The sequence below is a fragment of the Lucilia cuprina genome, chromosome 5 (genome assembly GCF_022045245.1).
Source record: "Lucilia cuprina isolate Lc7/37 chromosome 5, ASM2204524v1, whole genome shotgun sequence".
Classification (NCBI taxonomy): domain Eukaryota; kingdom Metazoa; phylum Arthropoda; class Insecta; order Diptera; family Calliphoridae; genus Lucilia; species Lucilia cuprina.
This window is the reverse complement of record NC_060953.1, coordinates 63,664,083-63,682,796: the sequence shown is the minus strand read 5'-3', so window position 1 is coordinate 63,682,796 and position 18,714 is coordinate 63,664,083. Positions and strand designations below refer to the sequence as shown.

General features: G+C 31.8%; 1 protein-coding gene across 2 annotated transcripts; it reads right to left on the bottom strand.

Moving 5' to 3' along the window:
- Positions 1-8,382: 8,382 nt before the first annotated feature.
- On the bottom strand, positions 8,383-17,927 carry LOC111687995 (probable G-protein coupled receptor Mth-like 8). Of its 2 annotated transcripts, none has more exons than XM_046952083.1 (7): positions 17,648-17,927; positions 16,498-17,383; positions 9,914-10,105; positions 9,154-9,372; positions 8,932-9,091; positions 8,646-8,858; positions 8,383-8,449 (listed from the first exon to the last, which is right to left on the bottom strand). In XM_046952083.1, the coding sequence occupies exons 2-7, from the start codon at positions 17,258-17,260 to the stop codon at positions 8,401-8,403; spliced, it is 1,596 nt and encodes a 531-aa protein (XP_046808039.1). In that variant the 5' UTR covers positions 17,261-17,383; positions 17,648-17,927; the 3' UTR covers positions 8,383-8,400. The 2 variants fall into 2 exon arrangements, with proteins under 2 accessions (XP_046808039.1, XP_046808040.1); XM_046952084.1 differs by having other exon boundaries at positions 17,675-17,927.
- Positions 17,928-18,714: the final 787 nt, after the last annotated feature.

Here is an 18,714-nt window from a genome sequence, read left to right as displayed (position 1 = left end):
AGAGATCTCTGCAACACCAGACTTATTCTTCTAGGGTTCATTGTAGATCAACTAAAGATCATTCTTTTCCTATTTACACTTCAATAGTTTTGAAAGTTTGAAGCTTGTAGAAAAAAATTAAGATTGTCTTATCGAGTCATCTGCAGAACACTGAAAATCTCTACAATGGGATGGCTAGCCCCCTTGTTAAAATATTCCTTACAATTTAGATAATTTTGTACAATCTCGAGACTCCAAAAAGACCAACTTGTGCTTCTGAAAATACTGGTGTATTTCATATAGATTATATACTTTACTTGTTTATTTATATATACATAGATCTGAGACTTGAAATGTAAAAAAAAAACAGTAGAATTGGACCGATTTATTTGCGGAACATTAAATCTATATAAATAGAGAGCTAGGAACCTCAATTTACCTTCTTTATTTTGTTAAACGTTTCAACATCATAACGGATATTTATATATCCCCAAGACCCCCAGGGCATGTTTACTTGATGTTAAATCTTCGTCTTGGTGTATTGCAACAATCGGGGTAAAAAGCCAGAACCAGTACTGGTCTGACGGGACTATAAACTGGTAATGTCACTTCACTATCTAAGATATTTCTTGGAATGATTTGACATGGGGTCGAATCAGAGAACCACATAATCAGTACTACGGGCGGGCAGTTATCAGCAGGACTTGTCCTGACTGGTCAGTTATTTGAGTTTCCTTCGGGATCGACGTAGTGGCTGTGGTTAAGACCTAAATTCGCGGGAGGAGTGAGTTACGGTTAAAAGGCTGATAAAGTCTATATGTCGGGTTAAGTTCGGCGTTGTTGCCGAATGACAACAGATATCGCGCAGAGCAGTGATTGTGGAAATAAACGCTGGAAAAGAGTTGGTGTTAAACGTATATGATACTGTATACCAGTCTGTATACCTAAAATGAGTGTATCGTATGTTGTAATCTATGAATGTGTCGGATCAATGAGAAATGTGCTGTTTTAAATGATGTTGTATGGAACAAAGTATATACTGGACCGAAAAGTCCATGTAAGTAAATTGCCACCTTGAAATAGGCAACACGGCACGTTGTTCACGTAGCGCACTTCCACATTCATTCGCGAGACTCCACTAACCAAGTTTAGATAAAAGATTAAAATTTGGAACCATTAAATCATTAAACCCTATATCAATAATACATCATTAACTAGGTTAATATTAAAAAAAAACTAAAAGATCAAAGTTTGGACCTGTCAAATCAAACCATCTGCACATCATTGAATCTCTCTATAACATGAAAGTTGGAAACTCGAAAATGCTTAATAAAAGTTTAGTAAATTGCAATTCTAGAAATTTTAGACCTGTCAAATTAGACTATACGCAGAGAATTGAAGATCTCTATAATCAGAGAGCAAGAAGCTCGAAAAGTCAATGTTTAAAATGTTAAGTAAGTTGTGGAGGATTTTGGACCATTATAATCCATCTTATCTTCTATATTTATATCTGCACATTCCATCTAAACATATAACGTTTATAAACTGAAATAGTAGAAATTGATTATTAGCGATTTGTAGAGCTCGCTTGAAATTATAATGTCTCTATCTGGAAGTACCGTTAAAAATTTTGAAGAACCTTAAGCATCTCTAATAATGTAGTATATATAAAAAACTATATACTATCACCATTAAAACTACTCATTTTTACTATATACTTCAAACAAGATACTTACTAAACCAGCAACTCATTTTCCTCCCCGTTGACCTAAGACATTTGAAAATTCCTAGGGTAACCTAAATTACTGTTAAATGGCACAAGTTATATGTACATATATTGCAATGAGAGCGCATTTTAAAATACGTAAAGAAGGAATCGTTTGGAATTGAAATCAACATACAATATATATACAGACAGACATACATATATGTATATTTACTATATGTAGTAAAAACACTGCTACTTATGGAAGGTGCACCAGGAAAACAGAAGGGGGAAAACAGACATACATATATGGCAAATATTTCTTTTATTTAATTGAAACTAAGAGAATTCTGGTGGGAAATATTTCAATTATGAATAGAATTTAAAATTTAATTGAAAATCTTAATGAAAGAAATGGGAATGAAAAAAAAGTGACTTAATTTAGTAAATTATTATACATACATATGTATGTATGTGTATGGTATGTAGTTGTAGATTTATATAAAAACTATTTTGTTATAGATCCAATAAGATATTGCAATCTAAAGTATGTTGGGTCATACTGGGTAAATTGCTTTAATGCATTTGTTAATACTTATCTAAACGTTAATTTTTTTGAATTTTTTCATAATTTTTTTATAGTAATGGCAATTTATCCTATCAATTTTCAACGATATTGAAAAAAATCGGGAGATTGGATTACTTTAATTGGTTTAATCAATATTGGATCACACAAAGCCAACATGGATTCTCAAATTTTAAACTAATCCAAAAAGTATTTGTTAAAACAACTTCTTTAATAATCTTGTAGGTTGCGTAAATCTCTAAAACAATCATGGGAATTTATAAGACCGCTGGCTAAATGAGACAGGTTCCTATGTTTCTGGGATCAGTACTCAAGAGTCTAGCTCTACTTATGTGGAGCATTGTGTTGCAACTAGGAATATAGGAAAGAGGTAGTTGTGTTTATGGACATTTGATTTAAATCTCCATATACTTTGACAGGAAGTTTGTTCTATATACGAAGAGTGCGGATAAAGAATGAATTTGTGTGGTCCATTGGCCAATCGACCACTATTGGATGCGTTCTAGTAACGGTAACAAGTTCCCTTATTTAAGAGAATCACATTCCATTATAATATTAATAGAACAGTGAAATGCTCCCCATGATGCTCTAGTGTATTTTTTAGTTGAGTAGGTCCAAAACAGATATTAGATGGTGGTACTTTAATGGTTTATTGTATTTAGTTCGGTGAACATCGACTATCATGAAGAGTTTCCGATTCCTTTCGCTACTGCTGGAGAGATTATCGAGCATCGGACAAGTTAGCTTTAAGATCATTGCTGGTATGATATCTTAATTCACTAGACACTTCCCATTTTCTTAGCATGGGCTCGAATGAATATATTCGCATAATTAGTGATATTCTATCGAGCTTGGACTAAGCATCACTTGCAGGTAACATTTTAAACGGTTCAGCTGACGCTTGATCGTCTTTGAAAAGAGTAGGACATGAATTTGAACTATCATTTTTGTGCAGCATGTTAGTTTGAACGTTTGAGTTATTGCGCCAAATTCTAAAAGCTTTCTCTCTGGATCTGATTGCTCTTTAAGCAAAGTGGTCTAATATACGTTGTTTTTGATGGAATAAATGTTATCGCCATGACTTTGTTATTATATTCTAGAAAACGAAGTGTTTAAGTGAATTGCCGAAACAATTCTTTGAGCTCAGCCCAGCGAGCATTTTTGTGAATAAAAATTGAACGTCTCGTAGTTGTTTTTGTAGTACCGATATACCAACCCTAGCTTATCTAACATTTCCCTAAATATCCAAAGAGATTGTCAAGAGCCTTATTATATTCGATGTGTGAAACACAAATCAAAAATGGGAAAGAAGCTGTGAAATCACTTTTCAAATCCCGAATATCCCCAAAACTTTTCATTTACTACTTTATTAACATTTAACCACAAAGATTTCGAGGAATCAATTAGCTCTAACAATATATAACATGAGAAGGATTAGACCTATTGATAGATATAGATAAGTCGCTGAGAATTAAACATTCTCATTGAATCAATTTCATAATCATTTTCATATGACAGAATTGGGTGTGTGTGTGTACCTATTCCCTGACACTTTTGTCAGAGCTTCGTTAAAATTTTACAACAATAACAAGAAAAAGAGATGCTGATTTTAAAACATCATCATCAACACCACCATCATCACCACTAACAATATTACGTTGCACATCTATTTTCTTATTTAACCATGTTGCATATTTTGCTGCTACTATTCCTCTTGCCACATTTTTCATGATTGCTATAGATGTTCTTGTTGTTGCTGGATATTTGGTGTGGTCGTTAAACCAGACTTCGTTTGGTATGTACTATACATTTGTTGATTATATTTTATATACTTATTTACTCCACACTATAACTTGCACTTACACCCAGTGAGACTGTGGCTGTCTGTCTGTCAGTCACTCAGTCAGCTAGCAAGCAGTCAGTCGTTCCCACAAGAACCAGAAATACAAGGGAATGGTAAAAAATCCACCAGAAAACAAACAAACCAGAAAAACAAAAATCAATAAAACGTAGTAAAAATCTGATGCACTCGAGAGTTACAAATTTCTGTTTAGGACAATGCTAACGATGTTGATGTCGATGATGCCGATGTACTGAAGCTGGCGATAATGATGTTGTTGTTGCTGTTGTTCATCATGATGCGATGCGTAGTATTGGAACTCTTCAGCTGCAAAAAAAAAAAAGAGCAAAACAGAACGAAAATGGCAATAAACTGGAATTCTATATACAACATGTAAAGCATGCAACAAACTTTTTTTCACTGGAATTTCATTCCTGTTGCCTTCCTTCCTTCGTTTCGTTCGTTTTTGTTTCTATTGTGGTTGGCTGCCTGCCACAACATTTGCTGGCTAGAGAGGGATGGGATATTATGGTGTTGTATGCATTGCAAAGTGTATAACAAAAATACGTCACTGATGGTCTCACTGGAATTTAAGGCGAGGTAGGCCATGTTTGGCGCGTAACTTTACAATATGTTGCTGCTGCACTGCATTTAATCGTAATGTGTCTGCATGTAATAAAAACTGAGTAAATATGTTTGTTTGTATGTATCTACTCACTCACTTGTATTCTACAGATATATAAACAATTGTTTACATATCGTAAAATATGTGTGAATCTACATATAGTATATTGAAAACACTACGAATTGTATTTTCATATATATACATACACACACACACTCACACCAACTATCTGCAGTACACATACACTCATATTGCTACTTCATGTTATTTGAATATGGTGTGATGTGGCTCCCTTTCTACCTTTATTGTTGCATGCTAGCTAGTTGTGTTGCATTATATCTGCATACCCTAAGTTATTTGGTTGTTGTTGTTTTTTTGTTGCTCCTTTTGTGTTTTCATTTTTAATTTTGCTTCACATAAAAAATTTGTAAATATTTGTACTTGTATCCATTAAGTGGTTAGTTTTTGATAAATAAAAACAACTTTTGAAAAAAAATAAGCAGACAAGCAGGGGTATTAAAAGGGAGAGCAGTTATGGACAATGAATGAATAACAATGGTTAAGACTCTATCTTTTTGTTTTGGAAATTAATTAAAAATTTTAATTAATCTTATTGTGTCTTTTGATGAAAATTCCTTAAGTTTTCTCAATAATTGGCAAATGTTTGGTAAAGTAGTTTTGAATATAAAAATGTCTTATAAATCGTTTAAAGTTTGTGTTAAATGTAAATGATGTAACGGAGTTCAGTAGTACGAAGTTTATTGCTGAATTTTTTTAGTCCATTGATCACTTATTAGAACTCTACAATGATTTGTATGAAGTGATTTCGGTTATGCTTTCCCAGGTTTTTGTTTTATATAATTGCAATGCAATATTAATTCTTACCTTTAAATATATAAATTTGCTGCGTCCTTATTAAATTTCAGAACGATTAATGCTGATAAGTCCATAATTGACTCTACACATAAATAAGAGGGATTCATATATATAGTATATGACTTAATAAGTATGGGGATGAAATTCTTTATAAAGTAATATAATTCCTCATACCACCATTTTATAAGTACCAATATAATTGGCTCTGGGTCCCCATATTAAGTCCTCAAATCTAATATCATCCGGTGTGCTTCGGCGCTTAATCCATAAACAAATCCCTTATTCAATTCTCCTTCAATCAATACTTAGTTCCATATTATACTAAGTTCATAAAAACCAGTTGTTACGAATACATCTCAAGATATCCACGATCATAAACTCTTAATTAATTAGGATCCTATGTATCAGTTTAAAAGCGAAAAAAAGTATCAGAAAAATCACACTAATAGATTGGTGTAATCTTGATGATAGATCTAGAAAAGTCATTATTACATGCTGTCTGTCCCTCTCTCTGTCTATCTGTTGAAAGCACAATAGGTTTGGGTTGGTATTGAAAATGGGTAATATCGGTACATGTTATCGCATAGCTCCCATACGACAAACAGTTCTTACAGTCACAACTCTTTTAGAAATTCAAGTATAACAATGAAAATCTACAAGTTTTATACAAACCAAAATCTCTTTATAAAATTTTATGATGATCGAACCATAATTCGGAAATTGAAATTCGAAGCAGACATGTTTTATACGAATCCAAACCTCTTTACTAAAGATTATAAGGATCGACCCTATCTTCCATAAAAGGTCCCCATTAGAAAATTACTTTAACGTTCATTACTGGCAGCGATAATCGATGATCTGTCCATAATTGGTCCTAACCACACATATAAAATATCCTTAAGAAGATGACTTTAATGCTCATTACTGCCTTAAAATTACAAATACAGACATGTTTTATACGAATTGAAATATCGTTACCAAATTTTGTAAGGATCGGTCCATAATTGATGATGGGTATAAAATAACAGTCGTCTAACTTGTTAATTTTGCGTTTCTAGTGGAAAATCCCAATCTAGTGGAAAAACTAAGTACCAAAAAGTTTTTTCTCTTTAAAAGATTGCCATTATAAAAATTACGTTTTAAAGAATGCAAAAGTACCAAAAAGTTTCCCTTTGGGTATACCTATTTACTTCAAGGTAGTCGTATAGATCGTGTTAGTTGTATTGATCAGTTTTTCATTCATCGTTTAAACTTTCTCAAGTTCTATTTTCTTTATATCAAATACCTTTGTTCTTTCATTGCAGATTATCCTTGAGTGACCTGGAGATCATACGATGCCGAGCATAACACTGAAAGAGAATTCGGTTGTGATTCCTTTACAGATCAATACTCTCTCATCACTTGATATCGACCTAATTGCCCTTGGACTGTACGAGTATAAGCCAATCTCACACAATGCGTTACAGCACGGTCTTCCTTTCGGAAGTTATAACAATAGATTCGTGCAGCGGTTTAATCTAACATTTAGCTTCAACACGATCTGAGGACAATGTCTGAAAGATCCCCTGAAAGATATAAGTCATCTGTTTCGATTGGCAGGATAAATAGCTAGCAGACTGTTTGATCTAAATCATTTAATGGTTAAACTACTTAAAAAAGGAAGATACGAACTGTAAATGTTAAATGTTGGTGTTAAAATATTTTGGGAAATTTAATTTTGTAAATTTCCCCATATTTTCCGTAAAATATTTGTAGAATGAATACTGGAAAATTTTTTAAAAATTGAATTTATTCCATAAAATATTTTTTAACGTTTTTCGTTTCGTTGTATAAAATATGACCCTATGCATATGAAGAAAACTGGGAAATTTAAAATTTTATTTTAATACTGGTATTTTGTGGTTTGTGAATTTGCTATTTGTCTTCTCCTGACGGCTGGTGTCTGTACTATCAAATATTTGTAATAGATTATTGAACAACTTGCAAGTTGTGGTCTTTGCTACGTTAAATATTTTATAGGATGACTTGGAAATTAGAAAAATCAATTAGTCGTTAGTAGTTAAAATACAGGGTTACACAAAAAGTTTTACATGTTTTAAATTCAAATGGATTAAATTCAAAATTTTGAAGTTTTTTTATTTTTTAAAAAATTTTTTGTTAGAAACTTTTTATCGATAAATTTGAAAATATAGTTTAATGTTGAGACTTTTTTCGATATTTTTAATTTTATAAAAAATATCGATAACATTATTTGGAAAGATTTACATGATAACTATGAATGTTTCCAAGACACAAACCATTTAGCAATGTACTGGATCGATTCATTATTTGAAGAAGTCAATTCGTTTTGGAATGGTAAATAATTTTCTGAAGCATAGATGGAAATATTTGAAAAGTGTCTTATTTTATAAAATGAAACAACAAACATTCAAAAAAATTTATATGAAAAAAATCAAATTTTCAAAAATTTCCCAGTATTTAAGTACGTTTTTTTTGCGTTTACGAAAGTTGCATCCTTTAACAAAATCTATTTTTAAAAATAAAAAAATATAATAAAAATAAAAACACAACTACATTTTGGTCTTAAAAAATATGACACAATTTTATTTTAAGAAAAATAAATTACAGAAAAAAAACAGATTATATTTCAATAAAATTTTCAAAATAAATACTTACACATGTGAACTATTAATACATTTTTTTAATTATTTCTTTAAGATAAATAATTCTTAATAACTACAAAGAAAATACTTATTATCTAATAATTAAAAAATTAAACGAAACAAAAATTAAAATGGTCTCATTGGCACTGAAATTTCGGCAACATCATCATTATCACTGGAAATGTTTAAAAAAAGAAATAAAAAGAAAAAAAAGAACAACCAATATACTAAACATTTGCATGTATTACGTTCAATATTTAGAAACGAGAAAAAAAACTTAAATTAATTTTCTTAATTAAAAAAGGCAAAATTTTAGAAAGAAAAGAAAAACTAAACAAAAATGTAAACATTTTTATAAATTTGCTACATACGCTTCCTCCTCAATACGACGAAGAAAGTTTTGTATTTGATTATTTTTACCAATCAAAGCGTACAGGGAGCCAAAACCATGGAAAGCCACAAATAAACAAACCACATAGTTGATATGAGTCTTCTCATCGCGATAGTAATTAATGGCAAATGAGATCATGCACACCAGCCACGAGATCAAGGTGTAGCTATAGAATTTCCAAAACGATTTGAAACTGTTTCGAAAAGTAATTAAAACGTTTATGGCCAATTTATATGAATTGGAGCACAAAAAATAATTCATTTTACCGATTCCTTGAAATTGGAGCAATTAATTTATTTATGCAAGTTTCACCACCCTCTATACCTTCACTCATTCTCAGCAATGATAATATATAAAATATGCCATTAAATATCCATGCCAATATAATGGGGGCATACAAATAAACAACTATGGAAAAGTTGCGAGCTGAAAATATATATATATAGTTATAAGGATTTTATGTTTTGTTTTGAACTTAAGATACTTACGATCAAACCAACAAGTATCATTTCCAAATACGGGCTTATTGTTGTAGTAATCAAAACTTACGAAAAACGACCAACACGCCACCACCAATACAATTGGAAAGAATATAAACCAGAACATCAATTTACTCAAAATGATTCCAAAAAAGCTTAAATAGAAATTGAAACTAATAAAGCTTAATATATAGAATGATAGAATAATGTAGAGTAGGGCAAAACTGGCTGAAAAGAAAGGAACAAGTTTAAAAGAATAAGTATTGGAGTATACAATTTGGAAAGGAATTTCGGTGTAACAACGGTCATCAACAATATAGTTCTATAGTCTAGTCTATAGTCTAGTCTATAGTCTAGTCTATAGTCTAGTCTATAGTCTAGTCTATAGTCTAGTCTATAGTCTAGTCTATAGTCTAGTCTATAGTCTAGTCTATAGTCTAGTCTATAATCTAGTCTATAGTCTAGTCTATAGTCTAGTCTATAGTCTAGTCTATAGTCTAGTCTATAGTCTAGTCTATAGTCTATAGTCTAGTCGATTCTATACTCCAGAGTATTGTCTATTTCATACTTTAATCTAGGTTATTGTCCCGTCTATAGTCCAGATTATTCCCTGCTGTAAAGTCCACACTATAGAATAGTCTATATGCTATTAGACTTGGAATATAATCCAGCCCTTTATACTATGAAAGAGCTTAGAAGAGTCCGATCTTTAACTTAATACGATTCTTTTGATCAATTTGAAAAACTACATACAATTGTCAATACTTACGTATTTTGGAGCAGGAATATTTTGACATATTCGACGGATTTGTCAGTGTTAAATGTGCCAACAGTGAGTAACCGATAATGATGCATAAAGCGTAAGATTTTATGGCCACTCCATAAAATGTATTTCTCATTTCCGTACACAATAAATAGACAAATAAAATGATGATCATACATATTACGGTAATAATAAGACCTGTAAAATATAAAGAAATAAACACATACACATTTATGTAGATTCTAAATTCAATATGTGTAAAAATTTAAAAGATATTTTTCAATACAGAATTCTGTAATAATTTTGCTCAGATTTGTTAGTTAAACTCATTCTTTTTTAAAATTACAATTCAGGGTTAATTACTTCATATACTAACCAAACGAATTTCTTTTTTAAGAAAATATTGTATTTACATTTGAAATCTTTTTCAGGGTAAACAAAAGAATTGTAATTGCAATTTTATTCTGTTTTTATTATTTACGCACAGTATGGCAGACATTTATTATTTACCAGCCGGCCACTTTATTTTTTATTTTCCCCCCATTATGTTTAGCACTTCATAAATTTTATTTATACGTTCGATACCCTTCTTTAAACATTAAGTGGAAAAGTGTTTTGAATATTGTTTTCACTTAAATGTTGATCTTTGTATAAAATAAATCATATGGTTGTCAAAATTCAATCAATTTATTGTAAAGTATTGCTTTCAAATACAATTGTTAAGATCAAGAATATGTAAATAGATTTTGGTTATAAAAGAAACAGTAAAAATATTTTGAGTAAATAGTTTATGAAGAATCTGCCTTTAAACTTTGCCTTTCTTAATATATAGTCTCTTGTATAGGCCATACTATTGTCTAGTCTTTAGCCTAGCCATGTCTCTTATGTAAACTATAGTCGATATAGTCGAGACTATAAGCGTACAATATTTTTTGCTAAAGATCAGATTATAGTCTTTTTTATATTCCAGAATTGACAGTCTTGTCTATGGTCCAGTCTTGTCTATAATCCTAACTAAAGTGTTGCCTAAACTAAAGTCTAAAGGCTATTGTCTTGTCTTTAGTCCAGACTATTGACTTGTCTATAGTCCAGACTATTGTTCTGTCTAGACTATTGTCCTGTCTATAGTTCCAACTAAAGTCTAGAATATAGTCCTGTTTTTATTTCAGATTATAGTTTTGTCTATAGTTTAGACTATAGTCCTATCTCTATATTCTAAACGATTGTCTTATCTAAAGCCCAGGCTTTTGTGTTGTCTATAGTCTGGACTCCAGACTATTGTCTTGTCTTTAGTTCAGACTTCTTTCTTGTCTGCTGTCCTGTCAGACTTTAGTTGAGGCTATAGTCAACACTATTGACTTGTACAGACTATAGTCTTTTCTATAGTAAATAGTCCAGACTATAGTCTTTTCTATAGTCAATAGTCCAGACTATAGTTTTCTCTATAGTCCAGTCTATAGCCTTGTCTATAGTCCAGTCTACAGTGCAGCCTATTATATTGTATATAGTCCAGACTATTGTCTTATCTATAGTTCAGTCTATTGTCTTGTCTATGGTTGAGATTATTGTCTTATTTGTAGTACTGACTAATGTCTTGTCTATAGTCCAGACCATTGTATTGTCTAGACTATAATCTGGTCTATATCTTTGTATATTGTCCAGACTATAGTCTTGTCTATATTCTCGTCTATAGTCAAGACTATAGTCTTCTTTATATTCATGACTATTGTATTGTTTATAGTTTAGACTATTGACTTCTCCATATTGCAGACTATTGTTTTAGTACAGACTATGGTATTGTCTATTGTCTTGTATATAACTTAGACTATAGTCTTGTGTATAGTCCAAACTATACTAAGTAGTTCAGATTATTGTCTTGTCTGTAGTCTAGACTATATTCATGTCTTTAGTACAGACTATAGTCTTGTTCCTAGTTAAACTAGCCCGATTATGATTTATCACTTTTTTTACTATTTAACTGGCTTGGACCCACTACAATATTTCTGAACCAATTTCCAATACTGTTTATATAAAAAACAAATAAATCTTATTTAGTTTATATTCCCGTATGTTCTTAAATATTGCAAAATAAAAGCTTTTAAAAATAAATTAATAATTAACCAAACATTTGTGAGAAAAGAAGAAATTAAGTAAAGTAAATAAACAAAAGCTGTAAGAGTCTGGAAGAAAAAACTCAAAATGTTTCAACACCCACAATACGCGAACAATTCTTAATTTTTTTGGTTTATTATTTTCAATGAAAATTTCGAAATTTTAAGAATAATTTAACCACTGACAAGTTTGTCCGTATATTATTAAAATATTGTGTTTATTTTTGGTCTATGTGAGCTCCTATTATTAAACAAATGTTTCATTTTTTATTGATATTTATTTACATATAAATTTTTATTTCATTTAATTTCTATGCAAAGTGTGAAAAACTGTTGTAAGCAATAAAAATTTTATGAATCAATCGATCATTTGTTAAAGTTTTATTTTTAATTTATATGTATTATTAAATATTAGTCACATCTGAAGAATATTTTTTGGTTTAATAATATAAATATAAAAAAATTTTAATGCAAAATTATCCGAAATGATTTCGAATCGCTCCCTAGTTTTTTTTAGCTTAAAAATGCAGATATTGAAATTGATAAATAACAACGCGAAAAAGGGTTCGAAAACTTCATTATTTTACTTTAAATAATGTCGTTTTAAACATTTTGCAGAAGTTGACATACCGCAGACATGTTTAAGTGTGCTTCGGTGATAATTTAATCTAATTATAGACTTCATTCTTATATTAATTAGTGTAAGATATTCCAGTAAAAGTATTAATAATGTAAAGTGAATACATACATTGTCTGTGACACTAATTGCCCCAAGTATATGAAGCAGAATATACCTAGATGGTACTTGCATATGAACTACTATTTGAAATATATTATAAATCTATTTTTTTTTCTTTGCAACTTATTGCAGCTATTCCCACACATTGCATTTCTATTTTATGCAATTAATTATGATCACGTACTATTGTATCTATGGAAAATAGAGATATTATAAGTGAGTAATTAAGTTTTGCAATAGGTAGGCTGTAGGTCTAATTCAATTCGTGATTTGTTAAAGAAAATAGTTTTTGACACGAAAATACGTCCTTTTCAACAAAAAATCGAAAAGTTTTCTGAAGAAAGTGCTAAATCAAGAAATGTGATGAAAGTCACAACTTATATGTTCTATCCTCTCAGGCTCCATTAAATGTTTAAGAATTTAGACAAACTAGGTTGAATAGTATTTTTAGATTAGACTAGGCTAGTTATTATGAACTACAGACTAAAGTTTAGACTAGAGTAGTTTATAGTCTGGACTATAGAGTAGTTTATAGCCTGGACTATAGAGTAGTCTATAGTCTGAACTATAGAGTAGTCTATAGTCTGAACTATAGAGTAGTCTATAGTCTGGACTATAGAGTAGTCTATAGTCTGGACTATAGAGTAGTCTATAGAGTAGTCTATAGTCTGAACTATAGAGTAGTCTATAGTCTGGACTATAAAGTAGTCTGTAGTCTGGAATATAGAGTAGTCTGTAGTCTGGACTATAGTGTAGTTTATAGTCTGGTCTATAGAGTAGTCTATAGAGTAGTGTATAGTCTGGACTATATAGTAGTGTATAGTCTGGACTATAGAGTAGTCAATAGAGTAGTCTATAGTCTGAACTATAGAGTAGTCTATAGAGTAGTCTATAGTCTGGGCTATAGAGTAGTCTATAGAGTAGTCTATAGTCTGGACTATAGAGTAGTCTATAGAGTAGTCTATAGTCTGGACTAGAGTAGTCTATAGCCTGGACTATAGAGTAGTCTATAGTCTGGACTATAGAGTAGTCTATAGTCTGGACTATAGAGTAGTCTATAGTCTGGACTATAGAGTAGTCTATAGTCTGGACTATAGAGTAGTCTATAGTCTGGACTATAGAGTAGTCTATAGTCTGGACTATAGAGTAGTCTATAGTCTGGACTATAGAGTAGTTTATAGTCTGGACTATAGAGTAGTTTATAGTCTGGACTATAGAGTAGTTTATAGTCTGGACTATAGAGTAGTTTATAGTCTGGACTATAGAGTAGTCTATAGTCTGGACTATAGAGTAGTCTATAGTCTGGACTATAGAGTAGTCTATAGTCTGGACTATAGAGTAGTCTATAGTCTGGACTATAGAGTAGTCTATAGTCTGGACTATAGAGTAGTCTATAGAGTAGTCTATAGTCTGAACTATAGAGTAGTCTATAGTCTGGACTATAAAGTAGTCTGTAGTCTGGAATATAGAGTAGTCTGTAGTCTAGACTATAGTGTAGTTTATAGTCTGGTCTATAGAGTAGTCTATAGAGTAGTGTATAGTCTGGACTATATAGTAGTGTATAGTCTGGACTATAGAGTAGTCAATAGAGTAGTCTATAGTCTGGACTATAGAGTAGTCTATAGAGTAGTCTATAGTCTGGACTATAGAGTAGTCTATAGAGTAGTCTATAGAGTAGTCTATAGAGTAGTCTATAGTCTGGACTATAGAGTAGTCTATAGAGTAGTCTATAGTCTGGACTATAGAGTAGTCTATAGTCTGGACTATAGAGTAGTCTATAGTCTGGACTATAGAGTAGTCTATAGAGTAGTCTATAGTCTGGACTATAGAGTAGTCTATAGAGTAGTCTATAGTCTGGACTATAAAGTAGTCTATAGAGTAGTCTATAGTCTGGACTATAGAGTAGTCTATAGAGTAGTCTATAGTCTGGACTATAGAGTAGTCTATAGAGTAGTCTATAGTCTGGACTATAGAGTAGTCTATAGAGTAGTCTATAGTCTGGACTATAGAGTAGTCTATAGAGTAGTCTATAGTCTGGACTATAGAGTAGTCTATAGAGTAGTCTATAGTCTGGACTATAGAGTAGTCTATAGAGTAGTCTATAGTCTGGACTATAGAGTAGTCTATAGTCTGGTCTATAGAGTAGTCTATAGAGTAGTCTATAGTCTGGACTATAGAGTAGTCTATAGAGTAGTCTATAGTCTGGACTATAGAGTAGTCTATAGAGTAATCTATAGTCTGAACTATAGAGTAGTCTATAGTCTGGACTATAGAGTAGTCTGTAGTCTGGACTATAGAGTAGTCTATAGAGTAGTCTATGGTCTGGACTATAGAGTAGTCTATAGAGTAGTCTATAGAGTAGTCTATAGTCTGGACTATAGAGTAGTCTATAGAGTAGTCTATAGTCTGGACTATAGAGTAGTCTATAGTCTGGACTATAGAGTAGTCTATAGAGTAGTCTATAGTCTGGACTATAGAGTAGTCTATAGTCTGGACTATAGAGTAGTCTATAGAGTAGTCTATAGTCTGGACTATAGAGTAGTCTATAGAGTAGTCTATAGTCTGGACTATAGAGTAGTCTATAGAGTAGTCTATAGTCTGGACTATAGAGTAGTCTATAGAGTAGTCTATAGTCTGGACTATAGAGTAGTCTATAGAGTAGTCTATAGTCTGGACTATAGAGTAGTCTATAGAGTAGTCTATAGTCTGGACTATAGAGTAGTCTATAGAGTAGTCTATAGTCTGGACTATAGAGTAGTCTATAGAGTAGTCTATAGTCTGGACTATAGAGTAGTCTATAGAGTAGTCTATAGTCTGGACTATAGAGTAGTCTATAGAGTAGTCTATAGTCTGGACTATAGAGTAGTCTATAGAGTAGTCTATAGTCTGGTCTATAGAGTAGTCTATAGAGTAGTCTATAGTCTGGACTATAGAGTAGTCTATAGAGTAGTCTATAGTCTGGACTATAGAGTAGTCTATAGAGTAGTCTATAGTCTGGACTATAGAGTAGTCTATAGAGTAGTCTATAGTCTGGACTATAGAGTAGTCTATAGAGTAATCTATAGTCTGAACTATAGAGTAGTCTATAGTCTGGACTATAGAGTAGTCTGTAGTCTGGACTATAGAGTAGTCTGTAATCTGGACTATAGTGTAGTTTATAGTCTGGTCTATAGAGTAGTCTATAGTCTCGACCATAGAGTAGTCTGTAGTCTGGACTATATGCTATGGCCAATATAATAAACTGGCCTATAGACTACACTATAGTCCTGGTATAAACTGGTCTATAGTCTGAGCTATAGTCTGGATTTTGGACTAGTCTATAGTCCGGAATATAAACTAGACTTTGGTACGGCCTATAGGCAATAGTATGGACTATAAGTTAGACTATATGATTGTCTGGACTGTAGACTAGAATATAATCTGAACTATAGACTAGACTATAATCTGGACTTTATACTAAGCATTGAAATGGACTATGGTCTGCACTATATATTAGACTATATTCTGGACTATTATCTAGACTATACAACATGTTACAGTCAGAACTATAAAATATACTTAACTATAGATTAGATTATAGTGTCAACTATAGACAAGGCTATCTATGGAAAACTATAGAGTAGATTATAGTTCAAACTATAGACTAGACTGACCCATGAGTGTACTTGTAAACGATCTTTCCTAAATCTACTAGAGGTGATCCTTAGATTGGGTTAAAATCACATTTTCCTTATACTTACATATAGCATAGGTCCATTCGCGTACTTCTAAAACGAATGGAAATCTCTCCTGTATACAAGCCAACGGCTGCCAATGCCAAGTCAATGCCGTCGCATTCGATTCCGATTTATCACGATCCGGTAACGACGTATAACAATAGTGTTTAGGAAACAAAAAGTTCTTGTAGGCAATGGTACCGTTATCATATAAAGTCCAATTAACGGGTTTCTTATCTTTAAGCCTTAAATTCATATTATCACAGGGTGTGCCATGATGTATAAGAAAATGCGTAGAGGTTGTCACCAAGGCTGTACTATCATTTCCGAAATGAACGGTAAAAGAATCTTGCGTTAATTGTGGATCTGTAGAATTGGTGGGCAAACAGTTTTTAACATCTAAGTCGTAATAGAAACCCGGTTGACAACAGAACCTAATACAGGGCTTGAGTTTGCAAACACAAGCTCTTAAATGCCGTTCGGTGGGTATGCGGACACCATTTTCGATGACAAAGTCATAGATAGCTATCAGTTCTGGAGGCACAATCATCCATTGATAAATATAGGATATATTAATGGGCATATTGGAATTCCCTATCGAGGTAGCATTTAGTTCACTTGCCACTTCATGGGGATAGCTGCCGGTAATGTTGACTGTGTCAATAAAGGCACAGGGATATTTAGACACTTGGCTATTGGTTATGGCCACAAGACTAAAGCTTATGAACAGGTGATACAACAACACATTTTTTGTTAAAATCATTTTCAATTCCACTTGTACTCGCATGTAGCAATAAAGGAAATGTTATTTATATTTTGTTTATTTATTTTAAAATAAATCTATTTTTCTTATTTGTTTACCATAAAGAATTTACATTAAAATTTTGTTTATTGTTGCTAATTGCTGGAACTGAAACAAAAACAATATTTTAATATATTTATGTAGGTAGTTAAACCTATTGTATATTGTTAATGTTGCTAATTTGCAATGCCACGTTTATCAATAACTTTGAAGAATTTTTTGTGTTATTTTTAAGCAATTTTACTTAGTCAACATCAAATAGAAATTTTTCCTACAATTAACTGCAAATGAAAATTAATTTTTTATATTTTCAATTAATGCACTCATACACGCACGCACTCTTGTAAATAAACCACACACACACACACTCACATCCATTACATAAACGGAGAAACATACAGAAGATGGACTTTCCCGCACTCCCTACCAACACGCACTTATGTTGTCAATGATGACGCTATTGTATGAAAATGTTTTCAATTTTTTTCTCTTCGAATCCACTAACGGTTTTTTGGATTGTTATTATTTTTATTAATCCTTTTAAAGGCTACTTCTATGTATGTGTTTGTGTTGGCTAGTTTTAAAAATTAGAAAAATTGCTTTTATTTAAATTATTCGTATTCCATTTTGAAGACAACCGCACCTGACGAGCTTTTATAGACAACTGAAAATTGGCTAGAAAAAAACAGCTAAACTAAAACATGGGGATCTTATATTTCCATAACAAACTAACTTTATATTGTTGCTTGTATTTGTTCTTCCTCATTAGTGTTACCATATTGGTTTATTTATATTTAAAGTTAGAAAAGTTCTTCTGAAAGTGTGTTACAATTTATTAAACTAAATATTTAACAATTTCAGCTAATTGTCTTGCCTATTGCCTAGACCATAGTCTTGTAAGAAGTACAGACTGCAGTCTTAACTTTAGTATTGTCTATAGTCCAGGCAATAGTCCAAGACTATGTCTATAGTCAAGACTATAGTTTTGTCCATAGTCCAGACTATAGTCTTGTATATAGTCCAGACTATAGTATTGTTTATAGTCCAGACTCTAGCGTTGTCTACAGTCCAGACCATAGTCTTGTCTATAGTCCAGGCAATAGTCCAAGACTATGTCTATAGCCAAGACTATAGTTTTGTCCATAGTCCAGACTATAGTCTTGTGTTTAGTCTAGACTATAGTCTTGTATATAGTCCAGACTATAGTATTGTTTATAGTCCAGACTCTAGCGTTGTCTATAGTCCAGACCATAGTCTTGTCTATAGTCCAGACCATAGTCTTGTCTATAGTCCAGACTATAGTCTTGTCTATAGTCCAGACTATAGTCTTCTCTATAGTCCAGACTATAGCCTTGTCTATAGTCCAGACTATAGCCTTGTCTATAGTCCAGACTATAGCCTTGTCTATAGTCCAGACTATAGCCTTGTCTATAGTCCAG

Coding starts and splice junctions, on each gene's coding strand:
- LOC111687995 (XM_046952083.1), bottom strand. CDS start 17,260: ATGCGAGTACAAGTGGAATTGAAAATGATTTTAACAAAAAATGTGTTG. Junction 8,859..8,931: donor GCTCCAATTTCAAGGAATCG/GTAAAATGAATT, acceptor TTTTCGAAACAG/TTTCAAATCGTTTTGGAAAT. Junction 8,450..8,645: donor CGTCGTATTGAGGAGGAAGC/GTATGTAGCAAA, acceptor AAACATTTCCAG/TGATAATGATGATGTTGCCG.